This window comes from Oncorhynchus mykiss, chromosome 16 (genome assembly GCF_013265735.2).
Source record: "Oncorhynchus mykiss isolate Arlee chromosome 16, USDA_OmykA_1.1, whole genome shotgun sequence".
In the NCBI taxonomy this organism is placed as follows: domain Eukaryota; kingdom Metazoa; phylum Chordata; class Actinopteri; order Salmoniformes; family Salmonidae; genus Oncorhynchus; species Oncorhynchus mykiss.
The window spans coordinates 13,103,456-13,121,799 of record NC_048580.1 but is presented as its reverse complement, the minus strand read 5'-3'; the positions used below and the strand labels follow the sequence as shown (position 1 = coordinate 13,121,799).

Sequence of the window (18,344 nt, the reverse complement as noted above, 5' to 3'; positions counted from 1 at the left end):
TCCTGGTCTGACAGAGCCATTTGAATTGATTTGAGTTCTTATCTGTAGTCAATAACTCACCAGACACAACCTGAGGTAAAACTCACTGCGACAACGTCTGAGCTAACTCTGCCTGCAATACAGTCTCAGAATTGGCGTTTTTTTCGTCATGCATCGTGTTCTGAAGGCAGCTCTGCAGAGTGGTCACTATCTGGCACAGCCACAAAGTCATACAATCGGATTTTAAACCTAACCATAACCTTAACAACATTGCTAACCCTAATGCCTAACCCTAACCTTAAATTAAGTCCATACATTTTATAGCCAATTTAGCGGCCGATCTAGCGGAAATCTCTCAGTTCTGCCTCCGAGGCAAGACTCAAGAGATTTTCATGACCACATGACATGACCGAGAATAACTGTAAACTAGACTATAACCAGCGCCCAGAAGTATTCCTAGTCTCGTCACATGGTCAGAAAAACCATTCTGGTCCTGATCAGAATATTATAATAAACAGTGTCTACTTTGTGGTTCATGAGTGAGAGGGAGCAATTCCAGGTGTAATCCCATCCTCAGAGCAGATGGACTAATCATCTTACTATTCATTGGCATGCAGATGTTTCCCAAAACGGTGGTACGGGGGTCCTTAGGATCACTTGAGAAACGCGGACATATTACATCAAGTCTCTACAGTCCTTCACCTCCTAAATCTTTATGCTTGTTTATTTACAGCAAGAATCTCTCTGCTGTTCCAAGTTAATTAGATGACTTGACCTCCAGTATAACTGGTTTCCAAAGAACATTTGGTCATTAAAACGAGAACAATATCATTTGCGGCAGACTTTATCTATCATAGTCAAGTTAAGTATGACCACAAAAAAATCACAAAGGAATCAAATACATTATTTCATGGTTATTTTAATCTATTGGATCAATAGAGGATTAGTTCAATTTTTAAGGACACACATCCTTATTCCTCAACCAGCCTATATATCAAACCATGTTTTGTTTTTTAATGCGTTGGCCTCAGTTTTCATTGGCTCCAACTGCAGCTTCTGAGTCAACCTGACTTCTTCAACCCCTTACAGAGCAATAATAGAATGACATGCAAAGGGAAAACATACGTCTTAGTTATGATTCATCTGATTAAACAGTATTTGGTCACATCACACCAAATCCAATCCATAGTGCCGTATAGTTTCAGATGAATAAAACTAGAACTCATGTTTTATTTCCATCTTCAGACCCAGAATGCCCCACTGACTACCAAGACACTATCAGTCTGGATCTGTTCGCTGAATGACTGAAATAAAACATGAGGGAAAACACAGAATGTTCAAACAGTTGAAGGGTGCTCCAAAGGGGGCTGGTGATAAATATGCTGCCATTCAGTGTGGTGTAGGTGAGATCACTGCCGATGTGTCTTTGCATGTTGTTCGCGTGTGTTGTGTGTGCGTGCATTCGTGCGTGTGTGTGATTATGTGTGTACCTGTATACATCGCCAGAAGACGCTGGAATCTATCAGACTTTATGCAGCCTCACCATGGAACGACACAACACGGACAATCTCCTCACCCAAATGTCACCCCTTTCTCACAAATAGCCATTAGTCCATTAATTACCATTTGTAACTGTGCAGTGATTTTCTGTCTGTGCTTCATATTGTTGTTCACATGATAGAGAAAATGTATTAGACAGATCTACTGTTGATAATTGCGTAGCAGCACTGATTGAATTTGAGCAGCAGTGAAACATACAGTTAAGGTAATGATGAGGAATTGAGTTAAGTTGAGCAGCAGTGAAACATACAGTTAAGGTAATGATGAGGAATTGAGTTAAGTTGAGCAGCAGTGAAACATACAGTTAAGGTAATGACGAGGAATTGATTGAATTTGAGCAGCAGTGAAACATACAGGTAAGGTAATGATGAGGAATTGAGTTAAGTTGAGCAGCAGTGAAACATACAGTTAAGGTAATGACGAGGAATTGATTGAATTTGAGCAGCAGTGAAACATACAATTAAGGTAATGACGAGGAATTGGAAACTTTAGTTTCTTGCAAATAGTTTGCTGTCATGGTGATTTGCCTAGATGTGAAAGTATGATTTAAAAAATGTCATATAGTTAATTGCATAGTTATCAACATTAAGGTGTTGCATCTCAGTGTTAACACAATCCTCTCTGGGTACAGTATGTGCTGTGTTTTTTGCCTCTGACTAACTACAGTAGTGTTTAGCGTCAGTGTACCCTAAAATAATAAACAATTACTGCACTAAAATGATTTAAATGAGGAAACCCAGTAGTGCAGGTTACGGACGAGAACATTAGGAACCTCAGCAAAACCCAACGTTACAACAACATCTATGACGCATGGCATTTCGTTTAAACCTCAGAAAGATTTATCTCATTACTACTGTCAGTCATCATGTCAGGTAAAAAGCAGTGAAGATGTTTGCATATAAAGGACTGTGTGTGTGTAGTCGGTGCATACTTAGACTAATACTTATGCATTCAAGTAGTAATGTTTTCCTCGAAAGACGTGCCATGGAGGCTTCTCAAGTGGCTGGATTATGGAACAATCTCCTACAGCCTTGCAGTGTGGGATAAGGACTCCTGTGAGATATCTATAGGGAGAACACTCAGGCTTTCCTCCATGATTACAGGAGAATCTACTTTAAAACACAGGAGTCTCATGGTATTCCTCCAAAGTTCTGGAGCCCCCCCCCCCCCCCCCCCCCCCCCCCCATCCCACTCTTTTACCTTCTTAAGTCCCTACCCGTTTCTTTGTTTCATGTTGTGTTTCTTCCTGTTGTGGTCTTGTTTTCATCTGTTTGTTTCATGTTGTGTTTCTTCCTGTTGTGGTCTTGTTTTCATCTGTTTGTTTCATGTTGTGTTTCTTCCTGTTGTGGTCTTGTTTTCATCTGTTTGTTTCATGTTGTGTTTCTTCCTGTTGTGGTCCTGTTTTCATCTGTTTGTTTCATGTTGTGTTTCTTCCTGTTGTGGTCTTGTTTTCATCTGTTTGTTTCATGTTGTGTTTCTTCCTGTTATGGTCTTGTTTTCATCTGTTTGTTTCATGTTGTGTTTCTTCCTGTTGTGGTCTTGTTTTCATCTGTTTGTTTCATGTTGTGTTTCTTCCTGTTGTGGTCTTGTTTTCATCTGTTTGTTTCATGTTGTGTTTCTTCCTGTTGTGGTCTTGTTTTCATCTGTTTGTTTCGTTTCTACAATTGTAAAGTGACTTGAAAACGATGTATAAGTCCCATGTAGCATTATAATTATTATTACGGTGTGGTTTCTGGCCAGTCTATGCTCACATATAGATTTTTTTCAAATGGCATCAGTTTGTTTCTTACTTTGTCTTCCCGCTTCAGTCAGTGTAAAATAACAGCATAGTGCGGTGACAGACACAATAAAAAAAAAACTTTGACAGAAGCCTGCGGCGTGGTTTCTATGGCAACGGATGACTGGGCATCAGTTTGACTTGGACTGAAATAGGTGCCGGTACTCATTTTGGTTGTCGGTGGTGTTTATATTTAGATACAGGAGCTCCACCGTACTTTTGAGTTTATGTACAGTGCATTCGGTATTCAGAGTATTTTTCCACATTTTGTTACGTTACAGCCTTATTCTAAAATGGATTCAATAAAAACAATTCCTCATTAATCTACGCACAATGTCCCATAGTAACAAACCAGCCAGAGCCGAACTTGAACCCGATCAAACATCTCTGGAGAGATGTGAAAATAGCTGTGCAGTGACACTCCCCAACCAACCTGACAGAGCTTGAGAGGATCTGCAGAGAAGAATGGGAGAAACTCCACAGATACAGGTGTGAAAAGCTTGTAGCATCATACCCAAGAAGACTCGATGCTGTAATTGCTGCCAAAGGTGCTTCAACAAAAGTACTGAGTAAAGGGTCTGAATACTTATGTATGTATGTATATATATATATATATATACTGTATATATATTTTTAAAAAATGTATACATTTGCAAACATTAAAAAAACAGTTTTTGTTTTGTCATTGTGGGGTATTGTGTGTAGATTGATGAGATTATCCATTTTAGAATAAGGCTACAAAATGTGGAAATAGTCAATTGGTCTGAATACTTTCTGAATACAGTGTACGTCCTATTAGAGGTCCAGGAGCTCAAGCAGTAGAACATCTGAGGTGCTGGTACTCTACTCCAGTGTGCTCCTTCCCAAGTCAAGCACTGCTGGGCAGGGTACCAAACTCACCACCCATATCAGCTAACAGTCTCTGTATAACAGAACAGAAGAGTAGGTATCGGGTTCTCTTTCCACATGGAAACCAAAGGAGATAGGGGTGCCCCATGTAAGAAAGGAACTGATTAGTGTAAAACAAAGTGGTAGATAAGTAATGCCACGAAGTAAAGAAGTAATTCAGTGTTGTGTAGCAACATGTTCTGCGTCTGTGAGGGCACCTTTTCATCATCGTACTTCAACCATGCCGTCCCTTTCCTTTACTGATTTGCCAAATGCATTGTGAGAAATAACCATTACACCTCCAAGATTACTGTTTGAAGTTCTAGCCACCTTTCATAATGAACATAAGAATTGTCTGATAAGTTCACTTTCATCAATGCTCAATTCATCTTTTAAAGTGAGATTAAAAAGGTGTTATGATGTTATATGCAGTTATATTCACTATTCATGCTGTGTAGTTTATAGGGACACATATCTGTCTTCTACTCATTGTAAAGCTCATTCCTTGGCAGAAACCGCTCATGACACAGGTGGTATGTTTCAATTTGGGAGAAAGACAAAACGAAGTCTGTGTCAGCCCAAAATGTCATTTTCCCTTTAAACTAGCCATTTCTTTCTTTCTTCTCCATCTTAATGGATTTCTTTTCCCATGCAGCTTCAATGAATAACGGTGACATTTTCTCCCAGGCCTAAAAATAAACTAAAGCACAGGAAGAAACTTTGAAAGAGCTGTTGAAAGATAGCTCACCTTAGTTACTGATGATGACTGTTCCTCCCTGACCAGCCTGTCAGGTAAATATATACTGACTCGCATAAACACTCTTTACTCTCTAAAAGTCAATCAGTGAGCTGTGTTTGTTTAGTGTCACTTACAGTCATTCCAGAGCAGGAAGAACACACAGTCCTGGTAAAGAATAAAGAATGTAAGCATTGCCGGTATTAATCATGGTGGTATCAAACCTACAAGATCCTACTATGGATGTGTGACTAGGCAGGCAGCGGTTGGGTTGGGAGTAGAGGTTTATTTTTAATTCCAGACGTTCCCCGTTCCCACACTGTCTGTTCTGGCCCATACGGAGCAGAGCAGAGCATGTCAAGAGTTCACTGTTTTCCAGCTGATGTGTGAGGGTTGCGTTAATGTGTGGGACGACTTGTCTCGACTCCCGTCGTGTTCTGCGATCCTCACAAGCTGCTGTGTCCTCAAACATGGAAGAAGGAGGAGGAGAATTAAGCAGCTATTACCAATCGATAGTCTCAGGCTGAGAGAGTGAGAGGAATGAAAAATGAAATTTTCCCGCAACCTGTCAATCATCGTTGATTGTAGATTATTAGAAATAGGATTTACTCTTTCAATACTATTTATTTATTTATGATTTGATGCATAGCGATGCTACATACAGTACAGTACAGGCCGTAATTTCCCCTTGATAAGCCTGCCCATTATACCATGGAATCTCATTTCCGTTACATGACCCTCTGCTTCGCTCCATCTTTATTGAAATGGTTCTGCTGTCTATTTTAAATGAATCTGGGGGCCAGGCTTCCAGCTCATGTTGATCTCTGTCTTCTTGATGTACCCAACCTTTGACATGAAATTCAAAGCTGTCAGCTGCCATCAATCAATAAAAACCTGGTACTATTGATCTGTGACGTATTATATACATCTACTTTTACATCAGACCTATTTATCATGGCTAATGTACTTTAGTACTTTTTAATTAAAAAAACATCCCTACTGTGTTTCATTACTCCCTCCACCAAAGTCCAAGTTTGGTGGAGCTAATGGGGATCCATAATAAATACAAAGTCCAAGTTAATGCAGTGCCGCCTGCACAGAGGTTCAGTTGCCTTCCTGCCACTCTGAAAACCAAACAGTGGGGAATAAAAGCAGGTCATTTGATACGTTGTGGCTGGAACACTGAAACCTGACGGACCAGACCCTGGGCTGCTGCTGCTCAGTGAAGTGGCAGGATGGGAACCTGTGAGGGTCGTCCCTGATTAGTCCTTTAGAACAGCTCACTGCTACACAATAGGGGGTAGCGGTCAGGGGAGAATGAATGACAACATAAATTACATGTAGAATATGTAATATAGTAATATTATATTATTATTAAATTAGCACAACATGAAATTAAAAGGCTTCAAGTTTATTTACTCATTCCCCAGCATCAGATGTCAGAATCGCTTGCCCTTTTTCTCTCTGACCACATCTGAGCAGTTGGAGGGAGGGATATGATTTGATTTATTAAGATAGCCATTAGCGACATCTAGTCTTACTGGGGTCTGACACAAAACGAAAAATACATTACAGACAAAAGACTTTACAATTTCCATACATTTAAAAACATGAACATGTAGGGTGTGTGTGCATCTATGAGTTACACATACGTGTCAGTACACACACACAACAAGAAGGTCACATGAGGGAGAGGCGTTGTGCTGTGAGGTGTTATTTAATTTGTTTATTGAAACCAGGTTTGTTGTTCACTTGCCCTACATAAGATGGAAGGGAGTTCCATGAACTCATAGCTCTGTATAATACTGTTTCCTTGAGTTTGTTCTGGACCTGGGGACAGTGAAAAGACCCCTGGTGGCATGTCTGGTGGGGGAAGTGTGCGTGTTAGTGCTGTGTGTAAGTTGACTATGCAAACCATTTGGAATTTCCAACACAATGTTTCTTATTAAAAAAAAGTGACGCAGTCAGTCTTTCCTCAACTCTTAGCCAAGAGAGACTGGCATGCATAGTATTAATATTAGCCCTCTGATTACAATGAAGAGCAAGACATGCTGGGCCAGCTGCAGCTTAACTAGGTCTTTCTTTGCAGCACTTGACCATATGACTGGACAATAATCAAGATAAGATCAAACTAGAGCCTGCAGGACTTGCTTGTGGAGTGTGGTGTCAAAAAAAATCTCTTTAATATAGACAGACCTCTCCCCATCTTTACAACCATTGAATCTATATGTTTTGACCATGACAGTTTACAATCTAAGGTAGCACCAAGTAATTTAGTCTCCTCAACTTGGTCAACAGCCACACCATCCATTACCAGATTCAGCTCAGGTCTAGAACTTAGGGAATGATTTGTACCAAATACAATGCTCTTAGTTTTAGAGATGTTCAGGACCAATTTATTATTAGCTACCCATTCCAAAACAGACTGCAACTCTTTGTTAAGGGTTTCAGTGACTTCATTAGCTGTGGTTGCTGATGCGTATATGGTTGAGTCATCAGCATACATGGACACACATGCTTTGTTTAATGCCAGTGGTAGGTCATTGGTAAAAATAGAAAAGAGTAGAGGGCCTAGAGAACTGCCCTGCGGTACACCACACTTTACATACATGACATTAGAGATGCTTCCATTTAAGAAAACCCTTTGAGTTCTATTAGATACAGTGCATTCAGAAAGTATTCAGACCCCTTGACTTTTTCCACATTTTGTTACGTTATTTTGCCTTATTCTAAAAAGGACTAAATTGTTTTTTTTCACTCTTTCCCTTTTTTCTACACACAATACCCCATAATGACAAACTGTTTTTTATTTTATTTTTGCAAATATATTACAAATAAAAAACAGAAATAACACATTTAGACCATTTACTCAGTACATTGTTGAAGCACCTTTGACAGCAATCACAGCCTCGAGTCTTCTTGGGCATGGCACAACTGAAAGTGCATTTAAAAAAAAAATGGTCTCATTGCTACAACTCCCGTACGGGCTTGGGAGAGACAAAGCCGCACTGCTTCTTAACACAGCGTGCATCCAACCCGGAAGCCAGCCGTACCAATGTGTCGGAGGAAACACCGTGCAACCTTGGTTAATGTGCACTGCGCCTGGCCTGCCACAGGAGTCGCAGTGCACAATGAGACAAGGATATCCCAAGCCCTTCCTAACCCGGATGACGCTAGGCCAATTGTGCGTCACCCCACGGACCTCCCGGTCGCGGCCGGTTTACAACAGAGCCTGGGCATGAACCCAGAGTCTCTGGTGGCACAGCTGGCACTGCAGTACAGCGCCCTTAACCACTGCGCCACCCGGGAGGACCTCAAACCACTGCATTTAACCATGGCAAGGACACCGTGAATATGGACGAATACAAACTGTAGTTATTCCCTCCGTAAGTCAATCAAACAGGCACAACGTCAGTACAGAGACAAAGTGGAGTCGCAATTCAACGGCTCAGACAGGAGACGTATGTGGCAGGGTCTACAGACAATCACGGACTACAAAGGGAAAACCAGTCACGTCGCGGACACCGACGTCTTGCTTCTGGATAAGCTAAACACCTTCTTCGCCAGTTTTGAGGATAACACAGTGCCACCGACGCAGCCCACTACCAAGGACTGTGGGGTCTTCTTCTATGTGGCCGACGTAAGACATTTAAGCATGTTAATCCTCGCAAGGCCGTCGGACCAGACGGCATCCCTAGCCGCGTCCTCAGAGCATGCACAGACCAGCTGGCTGGAGTGTTTACGGACATATTCATTCTCTCACTATCAAGATGTCCACTATTGTACCTGTACCAAAGAAAGCAAAGATAACTGAACTAAATGACTATCGCCCCATAGCACTCACTTCTGTCATCATGAAGTGCTTTGAGAGGCTAGTTATGGATGATATCACCTCTTCCTTACCTGACACCCTAGACCCACTTCAATTTGCTAGCAACAGCATTGGCATACATTTATTTTGCAACGCGAGCGGTGTGGTCAGCATGTTTGATTCCCATAGGGCGGCCATAAAGATCATCAAGGACAACAACCACCCGAGCCACTGCCTGTTCACCCCGTTATCATCCAGAAGGCGAGGTCAGTACAGGTGCATCAAAGCTGGGACCGAGAGACTGAAAAACAGCTTCTATCTCAAGGCCATCAGACTGTTAAACAGCCACCACTAACATTGAGTGGCTGCTGCCAACACACTGACTCAACTCCAGCCACTTTAATAATGGGAATTGATGTAAAATATATCACTAGCCACTTTAAACAATGCTACTTAATATAATGTTTACATACCCTACATTATTAATCTCATATGTCTACGTATATACTGTACTCTATATCATCTACTACATCTTTATGTAATACATGTATCACTAGCCACTTTAAACTATGCCACTTTGTTTACATACTCATCTCATATGTATATACTGTACTCGATACCATCTATTGCATCTTGCCTATGCCGTTCTGTACCATCACTCATTCACATATCTTTATGTACATATTCTTTATCCCTTTACACTTGTGTGTATAACGTAGTAGTTTTGGAATTGTTAGTTAGATTACTCGTTGGTTATTACTGCATTGTCGGAACTAGAAGCACAAGCATTTCGCTACACTCGCATTAACATCTGCTAACCATGTGTATGTGACAAATAAAATTTGATTTGATTTGATTTGATGTTAGGCTTTGAAACAACATCCACAACAACCATGTTTTATACTGTTTCAACCTGCTGTTGAACTTCTTTCTTCAGATTGAGCATCACAGTGGGGTGAGATTTAGAACTACTGTGATTTTGATGTCATTTTCGATTTCATTGATGTCAGAGTGGTCAGAGGGACAATGGAGCCATGAGTTGCAGGCCATCAGGACCCGATGGTAGTTAGCAAATCGGATACTACAAAGCCATGTCCAGAGTGCATAAAAGGGGGTTACTGTGACTCACCGGTCACATGGAATTTTACTGAGGTAATGACTCATGACTGCCGGTGTGGCGGCAGCCCTAGGGTCAGCTACCATTCTCAGGTGCGTTCCTTCTAAGTTATCAATTCCAGGAGGTTTGTCATTTTTGATCGATAACAATAATTGTTCCACCTCTCCCACACTATCTTTGCAAAATTCAAACTTACAATGCTTTTCTTTCATTATTGTTTTTTTATGCATGAGTACGGTGGCTCACTGTTCAGATGGTTTTATGATGAATAAGCCATCTGATTTGATGAAATATGTCATTTAATGTGTCTTTCTGCCCATAATTTCATTTAAAGTACTCCAAAGTTTTTTTTTCTCCATCATTCTATAAATCATTGATCTTGGCTCCCGAGTGGCACAGTGGTCTAAGGCACTGCATCTCACTACAGACCCTGGTTTGATTCCCATAGGGCGGCACACAATTGGCCCAGCATCATCTGGGTTAGTGTTTGGCCAGGGTAGGCCGTCATTGTTAATAAAAAATTGTTCTTAACTGACTTGCCTAGTTAAATAAAGATTAAATACATTTTTAAAAACGGTTTCTTCTTTTTGTTGAGTTTAGTTACATCATTTCTCAATTTGCAGTAAGATGTGCAGCCAGACTTATTAGCCACTCCTTTTACCCCATCTCCTTCAACCATACAGTTGTTCAATTCCTTATCAATCCATGGAGCCTTAACAGTTCCAACAGTCAGTTTCTTAACAGTCTGTCAATAATTGGAAGAAGCAATTTCATAAATGTATCAAATGCAATGTCTGGATGCTACTTATTAATCACATCAGACCAACAAATATTTTTAACATCCTCCACATAGGAGTCACAGCTAAATCTTTTGTATGATCGCTTATACACTATTTTAGGCCCTGCTTTTGGAACTTTGGCTTTCCTGGATATAGCCAATATATTGCGATCACTGCGCCCAATGGGTACCGATACAGCTTTAGAACAAAGTTCTACAGTATTAGTAAAAAAGGGGATACTTATTGCGGTAATTATTGGAAACACTTCACATATTGATCCCTGCTGCCAAGGATGGACATGAAGCAGCAGCAGCCCTATTTCTCTGTCCCCCCTCCCATCCCGCTCACACGCCCCTACTCTCTCACTCTCTTCCCTCACTGAGTGATGGTCACAATCTGACTAAATGCAGGATGTTTCACTCAGAAAAAATAGAATGTATCATTTTCAACATCGCAACTGATGTCTGACAGTACATGGTCTGTGCACACAGTGGTCCTATTTTCCTAAAGGCCGTTCTACGTCGGGGGACTGGTGTAGATTCAACATGGTGGTTGCATGCCTGACGCTGAGGACTCTTGACAGGTCTCTTCGGACCGTTCATGACAGTGTTGAGTGACACTTCTCTTCCTCTCTCTTCAGACGCACTACGGGGACGGGGAGTACATCATCAGACAGGGAGCCAGAGGGGACACCTTCTTCATCATCAGCAAGGGAAAGGTGACCAACCTTTTGATAATAGAGGTGCACGTATTAATGGTGCACGGCGTCAGTGGGGCTAGCCAAGGCCTGTCTACTATGGTGATTACGGTAGAGGTTAGCTCAATGTCAGAAAGTGGTAACCTCATCCTCCTGAGGGTATACCATCAATTTGTGATGGAACTCCTTGCTGTTATAGCGTCATTTTATAACAGGCTTACTGGTCGGGGGGGGGGGGGGGGGGTTGGAGGGAGGCTCCAATATTAGAGCAATGAATGACTGCTGATCCCTTTCCTTACAGGTGAACGTCACCAGGGAGGATTCTTCCAATGACATGCCTGTGTACCTGCGAGGCCTGGGCAAAGGAGACTGGTTTGGGGAGAAAGCCCTGCAAGGGTAAGTTGGTTAGTCTTGTCTGTGGAAAGGTCCATAATATGAAGATTTGCAATACTGAAGGGGAAACGACTTGTTTCTAATCTCCTCCAATAGAGTATGAAAGTTGGGGAATATGTAACATAATTAGTATGATACACCAATATCACTTCACCAGGACTGAGAGGAAAATAGAGAGGTAAAGATAGGGGGTGATAGAGGGAGAGTGAACAGGTGTATTTCTCTGATGGAAACGTGCTCTCTTTAGGCCACCTCAGTGTGTGTCTGAAGAGCCCCACCATGTCAGAACAGTCAGCAGCCTCTCTCAGATCCCTCTCATCACTGCATACCACTTAAGGCAAAGTCATCCTAAAGTTCAGCTGTTCACATATTCCAATTCCTCCCGCTGCTGTATGTTGTTGACCTGGTAGAAAAGAGGCACTATTGCGCAAGAAGATTGTATCGTGGAAGAGAGGTTCTGTCGTGGAAGAGAGGTTCTGTCGTGGAAGAGAGGTAGTATCGTGGAAGAGAGGTTCTGTCGTGGAAGAGAGGTTCTGTCGTGGAAGAGAGGTTATGTTGTGGAAGAGAGGTAGTATCGTGGAAGACCGGTTCTGTCGTGGAAGAGAGGTTGTATCGTGGAAGAGAGGTTGTACCGTGGAAGATAGGTTCTGTCATGGAAGAGAGGTAGTATTGTGGAAGAGAGGTAGTATTGTGGAAGAGAGGTAGTATTGTGGAAGAGAGGTTGTATTGTGGAAGAGAGGTAGTATTGTGGAAAAGAGGTAGTATTGTGGAAGAGAGGTTGTATAGTGGAAGAGAGGTAGTATTGTGGAAGAGAGGTAGTATTGTAGAAGAGAGGTTGTATAGTGGAAGAGAGGTAGTATTGTGGAAGAGAGGTAGTATTGTAGAAGAGAGGTAGTATTGTAGAAGAGTCCAATCTGTCGATCAGGTGGGGTGTATGATGAAGTACTGCATTACAATGTAAAGTTATACAAGCAAGCCTACTTTATGTGCAGTACAGTACAGATGAATGATCAAAGTGAATGTGACAGAAAAAAGGTTTTCTGCAAATCGGCTCCAATTACATTAATACTCTTTGTTTTTAATGGTTTCATGTCACTGTGTTAACCTAACAAAAGCTCTTCCCTTGACATGATAGCTACCTGAAGTTCAGCCATTCTTCTCTGTCCTGGTATAGCTGTGGAACAATGTTATTCAGGTCATTGGTCCTGAGGTGTAGAAAGGAGCAGCTATCACACTGACTGGTAAAGTCAATGAATGAAGACCTGGGGCTCCCTCTTTCACACAGTCAGACAGACCGTCTTTGAGTCAGTGTGGTGTGAGGACCGTTATAAAGGAGGGATTCAACTATATGATGGGTTTACAGGAGGCCACGACCGCTGAAGGAGCTTTATTGATTCCAGGAGTCGTGACGACCAGTGGGGAGAGAAGTGTTAACAAAGGATGTAGTCAGGTTTAAGGCAGGTTAAGCTGTCTTTATTAGAGAGGAAATGGACTGGAAGCTCTCACAGGCATGACAGACGGAAGTTCACCTCAGGCCAGTAGAAAGTGAACGGTGAGATTTAGAAAAGCTCACCTCTCGCCTTTTAATCATCTCCGGGGCAAGAGAAGGCTCAAACTCTGACATGAGGTGTTAACCTGATCACTTTTGAAAAGGATGTTTTAATGCTGCAGCAGAATATGCATTCAGATATTTCATGTAGAATAAGTACAAAGGAGAAGTAAACATATTCAAACCAAATATTTTCTTGTCACCTCATTTGACATTAAACTATTTTCCTGAAAGCGAGTGCTTAGAATGGTAATTTGTTTTTGACATAAAGCCGAGAAGTAGGCCTTAACCACGCATTATATCATTCAGTAGTCCGTTAGGAGTCTACAGGCTGTTTTGATTGGCTGACTGGAGGCAGTGAGAGATAGGCACAGTGGTTTTGTGGCACAGTGACCTGCTCCCAGCTCGGATTAGAAGCGAGGAGACGAGAGAGAGGAGAGAGAGGTGAAAGTATCAGGGAGGGATTATTATATCCAGTGTCAAGCTGTGATTGAAAGAGACAGTGCCTCCTGGTGTTCCCTCGAGCTATGTCAGCCCTCAGGTGGCTATGGTGGCTTCAGTTTTTTTTTTTTTTTTACCTTTATTTTTACCTTATTTTTACCTTTATTGTCCTTACCTTTATTGTCCAGTGGTGGACAGTCAATGGGCCAAGCTAACATTTGCAACAGTTTGAAGTTTGGTCAATTTAAAAAATAATGTATTTACAAATATAAAACATACATTGACAAGAACAATGGACAATTTAACATTTATATCATTGGTTATGTTCCAACACTCACTCCATCTTGTGCCAATATCAATTATTTTTAAGTCTTGGTTCCAATAGTAGTTTAAATAGAGATTGTCATTTGGATAGACTTTCTGCAAGGTTTTGTATATCTTACCTATCATATCATATCATATCCTATTTCTGACTCAAATAGAATTCCCTCAACATTGCTCTGATGTCCAAAATATTTCAGATCGACATTTTGTGATATAAAATACATTCTTTAAAAAATATATACTCGGCCATAACAGACTTTATATGGGGAAATAAAACTCATAGAATAAATTAAGTTGTACATGTCCCTAAATCTGTGGTTTTAACCTCCCAGATTTGGAGTTCTATCAACTCACAACCCAAGGCTTTTACTTACAACGTATAGTTAAATGCACTAAAGAGGAAGAATGGGTTCATATTGAAGAGGTGCATGCTTTTCCCCAGAATCTTCTCACGTGTCTGTTTTCAGAGGATGGAGCGAAGCACATTAACAACTTCATAGTTAAGAACACTATAACAACTTCATAGTTAAGAACACTATAACAACTTCATAGTTAAGAACACTATAACAACTTCATGTTTAAGAACACTATAGCAACTTCGTAGTTAAGAACACTATAACAACTTCATAGTTAAGAACACTATAACAACTTCATAGTTAAGAACACAATAACAACTTCATAGTTAAGAACACTATAACAACTTCATAGTTAAGAACACTATAACAACTTCATAGTTAAGAACACTATAGCAACTTCATAGTTAAGAACACTATAACAACTTCATGTTTAAGAACACTATAACAACTTCGTAGTTAAGAACACTATAACAACTTCATAGTTAAGAACACTATAACAACTTCATGTTTAAGAACACTATAGCAACTTCATGTTTAAGAACACTATAGCAACTTCGTAGTTAAGAACACTATAACAACTTCATGTTTAAGAACACTATAGCAACTTCGTAGTTAAGAACACTATAACAACTTCATAGTTAAGAACACTATAGCAACTTCATAGTTAAGAACACTATAACAACTTCATAGTTAAGAACACTATAACAACTTCATAGTTAAGAACACAATAACAACTTCATAGTTAAGAACACTATAGCAACTTCATAGTTAAGAACACTATAGCAACTTCATAGTTAAGAACACTATAACAACTTCTTAGTTAAGAACACTATAACAACTTCATAGTTAAGAACACTATAACAACTTCATGTTTAAGAACACTATAGCAACTTCGTAGTTAAGAACACTATAACAACTTCATAGTTAAGAACACTATAGCAACTTCATAGTTAAGAACACTATAGCAACTTCGTGTTTAAGAACACTATAGCAACTTCATGTTTAAGAACACTATAGCAACTTCGTGTTTAAGAACACTATAGCAACTTCATGTTTAAGAACACTATAGCAACATCGTGTTTAAGAACACTATAGCAACTTCATAGTTAAGAACACTATAACAACTTCATAGTTAAGAACACTATAACAACTTCATAGTTAAGAACACTATAACAACTTCATAGTTAAGAACACTATAGCAACTTCATGTTTAAGAACACTATAACAACTTCATAGTTAAGAACACTATAACAACTTCATAGTTAAGAACACTATAGCAACTTCGTTGTTAAGAACACTATAACATGGAAGAAAATGAAACGGATCCTACAAGAACCAATATCACTCTCTAAAAACACACCCCTATGGAACAATCCTTGGCTTTTCAGAATTCACCAATAAATTGTCCCACATGGAAAACTAAAGGCATAGAAACCGTAAATGATGTGGTAATAGGAAATACAATTATTTCCATAACAGAATTAAAAAGCAATTTTGTACTGACCAATGTAGACATTTTCAAAGACCTGCAACTTAAAAGTTTTATATTGCTTCTGTTCTCTTTCAGAAAGAATGGTGCATGAAAGCTTGAACAGATCAAGTAAAACCTGAAGGTGTAAACAGACAGTTGATTATGGTTCTACTGAATAATGTAGATAATACAATTATGAATCACATTAAGGCATAAGAATGAGAACATAATTTGTTTTGATAGATTGTACAGTTGAAGTCGGAAGTTTACATACACCTTAGCCAAATACATTTAAACTCAGTTTTTCACAATTCCTGACATTTAATCCAAGTAAAAATCCCCTGTCTTAGGTCAGTTAGGATCAACACTTAATTTTAAGAATGTGAAATGTCAGAATAATAGTAGAGAGAATTATTTATTTCAGCTTTTATTTCTTTCATCACATTCGTAGTAGGTCAGAAGTCTACATACACTCAATTAGTATTTGGTAGCATTGCCTTTAAATTGTTTAACTTGGGCCTTCCACAAGCTTCCCACAATAAGTTGGGTGAATTTTGGCCCATTCCTCCTGACAGAGCTGATTCAGCTTTTTCAGTTCTGCATACACATTTTCTATAGGATTGAGGTCAGGGCTTTATGATGGCCACTCCAATACCTTGACTTTGTTGTCCTGAAACCATTTTGCCACAACTTTGGAAGTATGCTTGGGGTCATTGTCCATTTGGAAGACCCATCTGCAACCAAGCTTTAACTTCCTGACTGATGTCTTGAGATGTAGCTTCAATATATCCACATCATTTTCTTTCCTCATGATGCCATCTATTTTGTGAAGTGCACCAGTCCCTCCTACAACAAAACACTCCCAAAACATGATGCTGCCACCCCCGTGCTTCACGGTTGGGATGGTGTTCTTCGGCTTGCAAGCCGTTTTTCCTCCAAAGATAATGATGGTCATTATGGCCAAACAGTTCTATTGTCATGTCCTGACCTTTTTATGTCTCTATTTTAGTTTGGTCAGGGCGTGAGTTGGGGTGGGCATTCTATGTTGTTGTATTTCGATGTTTGGCCTTGTATGGTTCCCAATCAGAGGCAGCTGTCAATCGTTGTCTCTGATCGAGAACCATACCTGTTTTCCCACTATGGGTTGTGGGTAATTATTTTCTGTTTAGTGTTTTTGTTGCACCTTACAGAACTGTTCGTTTGTGGGTTTGTTGTTTTTGTTCAGTATTCATCTTTATTAAAATGATTATGAATACGTACCACGCTGCACTTTGGTCCTCTTCTCCTTCTCCCGGCGACGATTGTTACATCTATTTTTGTTTCATCAGACCAGAGGACATTTCTCCAAAAAGTACGATCTTTGTCCCCATGTGCAGTTGCAAACCGTTGTCTGGCTTTTTTATGGTGGTTTTGGAGCCGTGGCTTTATCCTTGCTGAGCGGCCTTTCAGGTTATGTCGATATAGGACTTGTTTTACTGTGGATATAGATACTTTTGTACCTGTTTCCTCCAGCATCCTCACAAGGTCCTTTGCTGTTGTTCTTGGATTCATTTGCACTTTTCTCACCAAAGTACGTTCATCTATAGGAGACAGAACGCGTCTCCTTCCTGAGCGATATGGCGGCTGCGTGGTCCCATGGTGTTTATACTTGCGTACTATTGTTTGTACAGATGAACGTGGTACCTTCAGGCGTTTGGAAATTGCTCCCAAGGATGAACCAGACTTGTGGAGGTCTACAATTTATTTTCTGAAGTCTTGGCTGATTTCTTTGATTTTCCCATGATGTCAAGCAAAGAGGCAATGAGTTTGAAGGTAGGCCTTGAAGTACATCCACAGGTACACCTCCAATTGACTCAACTGATGTCAATTAGCCTATCAGAAGCTTCTAAAGCCATGACATCATTATCTGGAATTTTCCAAGCTGTTTAAAGGCACAGTCAAATTAGTGTATGTAAACTTCTGCCCCACTGGAATTGTGATACAGTGAATTTAAATGAAATAATCTGTCTGTTAATAATTGTTGGAAAAATTACTTGTCATGCACAAAGTAGATGTCCTAACCAACTTGCCAAAACCATAGTTTGTTAATTAACAAGAAATGTGTGGAGTGGTTGAAAAACGAGTTTTAATGACTCCAACATAAGTGTATGTAATCTTTGTATGTGTTTTGTTGCTAGACTGAAAACACCATTTAAATTTTGTCCGTATAATTGGAAAACGCAATAAATGTATTGTATCTCACTGGGGTTTCCTCTGGTTAGTTAATAGCATTACAATTCTTGTTTTTTTCCCACAACAAACAAAGACAAGGATATATTGTTATACGCTGCTTCGATGTTCACCAGAGTAGCAGTCACAGCCCTGAACAGCTAGGACATAATGTGCTATGGTGGTGTATTAGTTAGACTTTGAAAGACGCTATATCTCCAAATCGGCCTCTCTCCCTTTGATCTCTCCTTTGTCTTA

General features: G+C 40.1%; 1 protein-coding gene across 4 annotated transcripts in view; it reads left to right on the top strand.

Annotated features, from left to right (window-relative positions):
- Nucleotides 1–18,344, top strand: part of LOC110491369 (cGMP-dependent protein kinase 1) — a 184,477-nt gene that overhangs the window by 121,682 nt on the left and 44,451 nt on the right. For all 4 annotated transcript variants that reach the window (XM_021564757.2, XM_021564758.2, XM_021564754.2 and 1 more), the window contains exons 6-7: nt 11,288–11,365; nt 11,646–11,740. In XM_021564757.2, the coding sequence (XP_021420432.1) occupies nt 11,288–11,365; nt 11,646–11,740 (173 nt within the window). The remainder of the gene's footprint in view (nt 1–11,287; nt 11,366–11,645; nt 11,741–18,344) is intronic.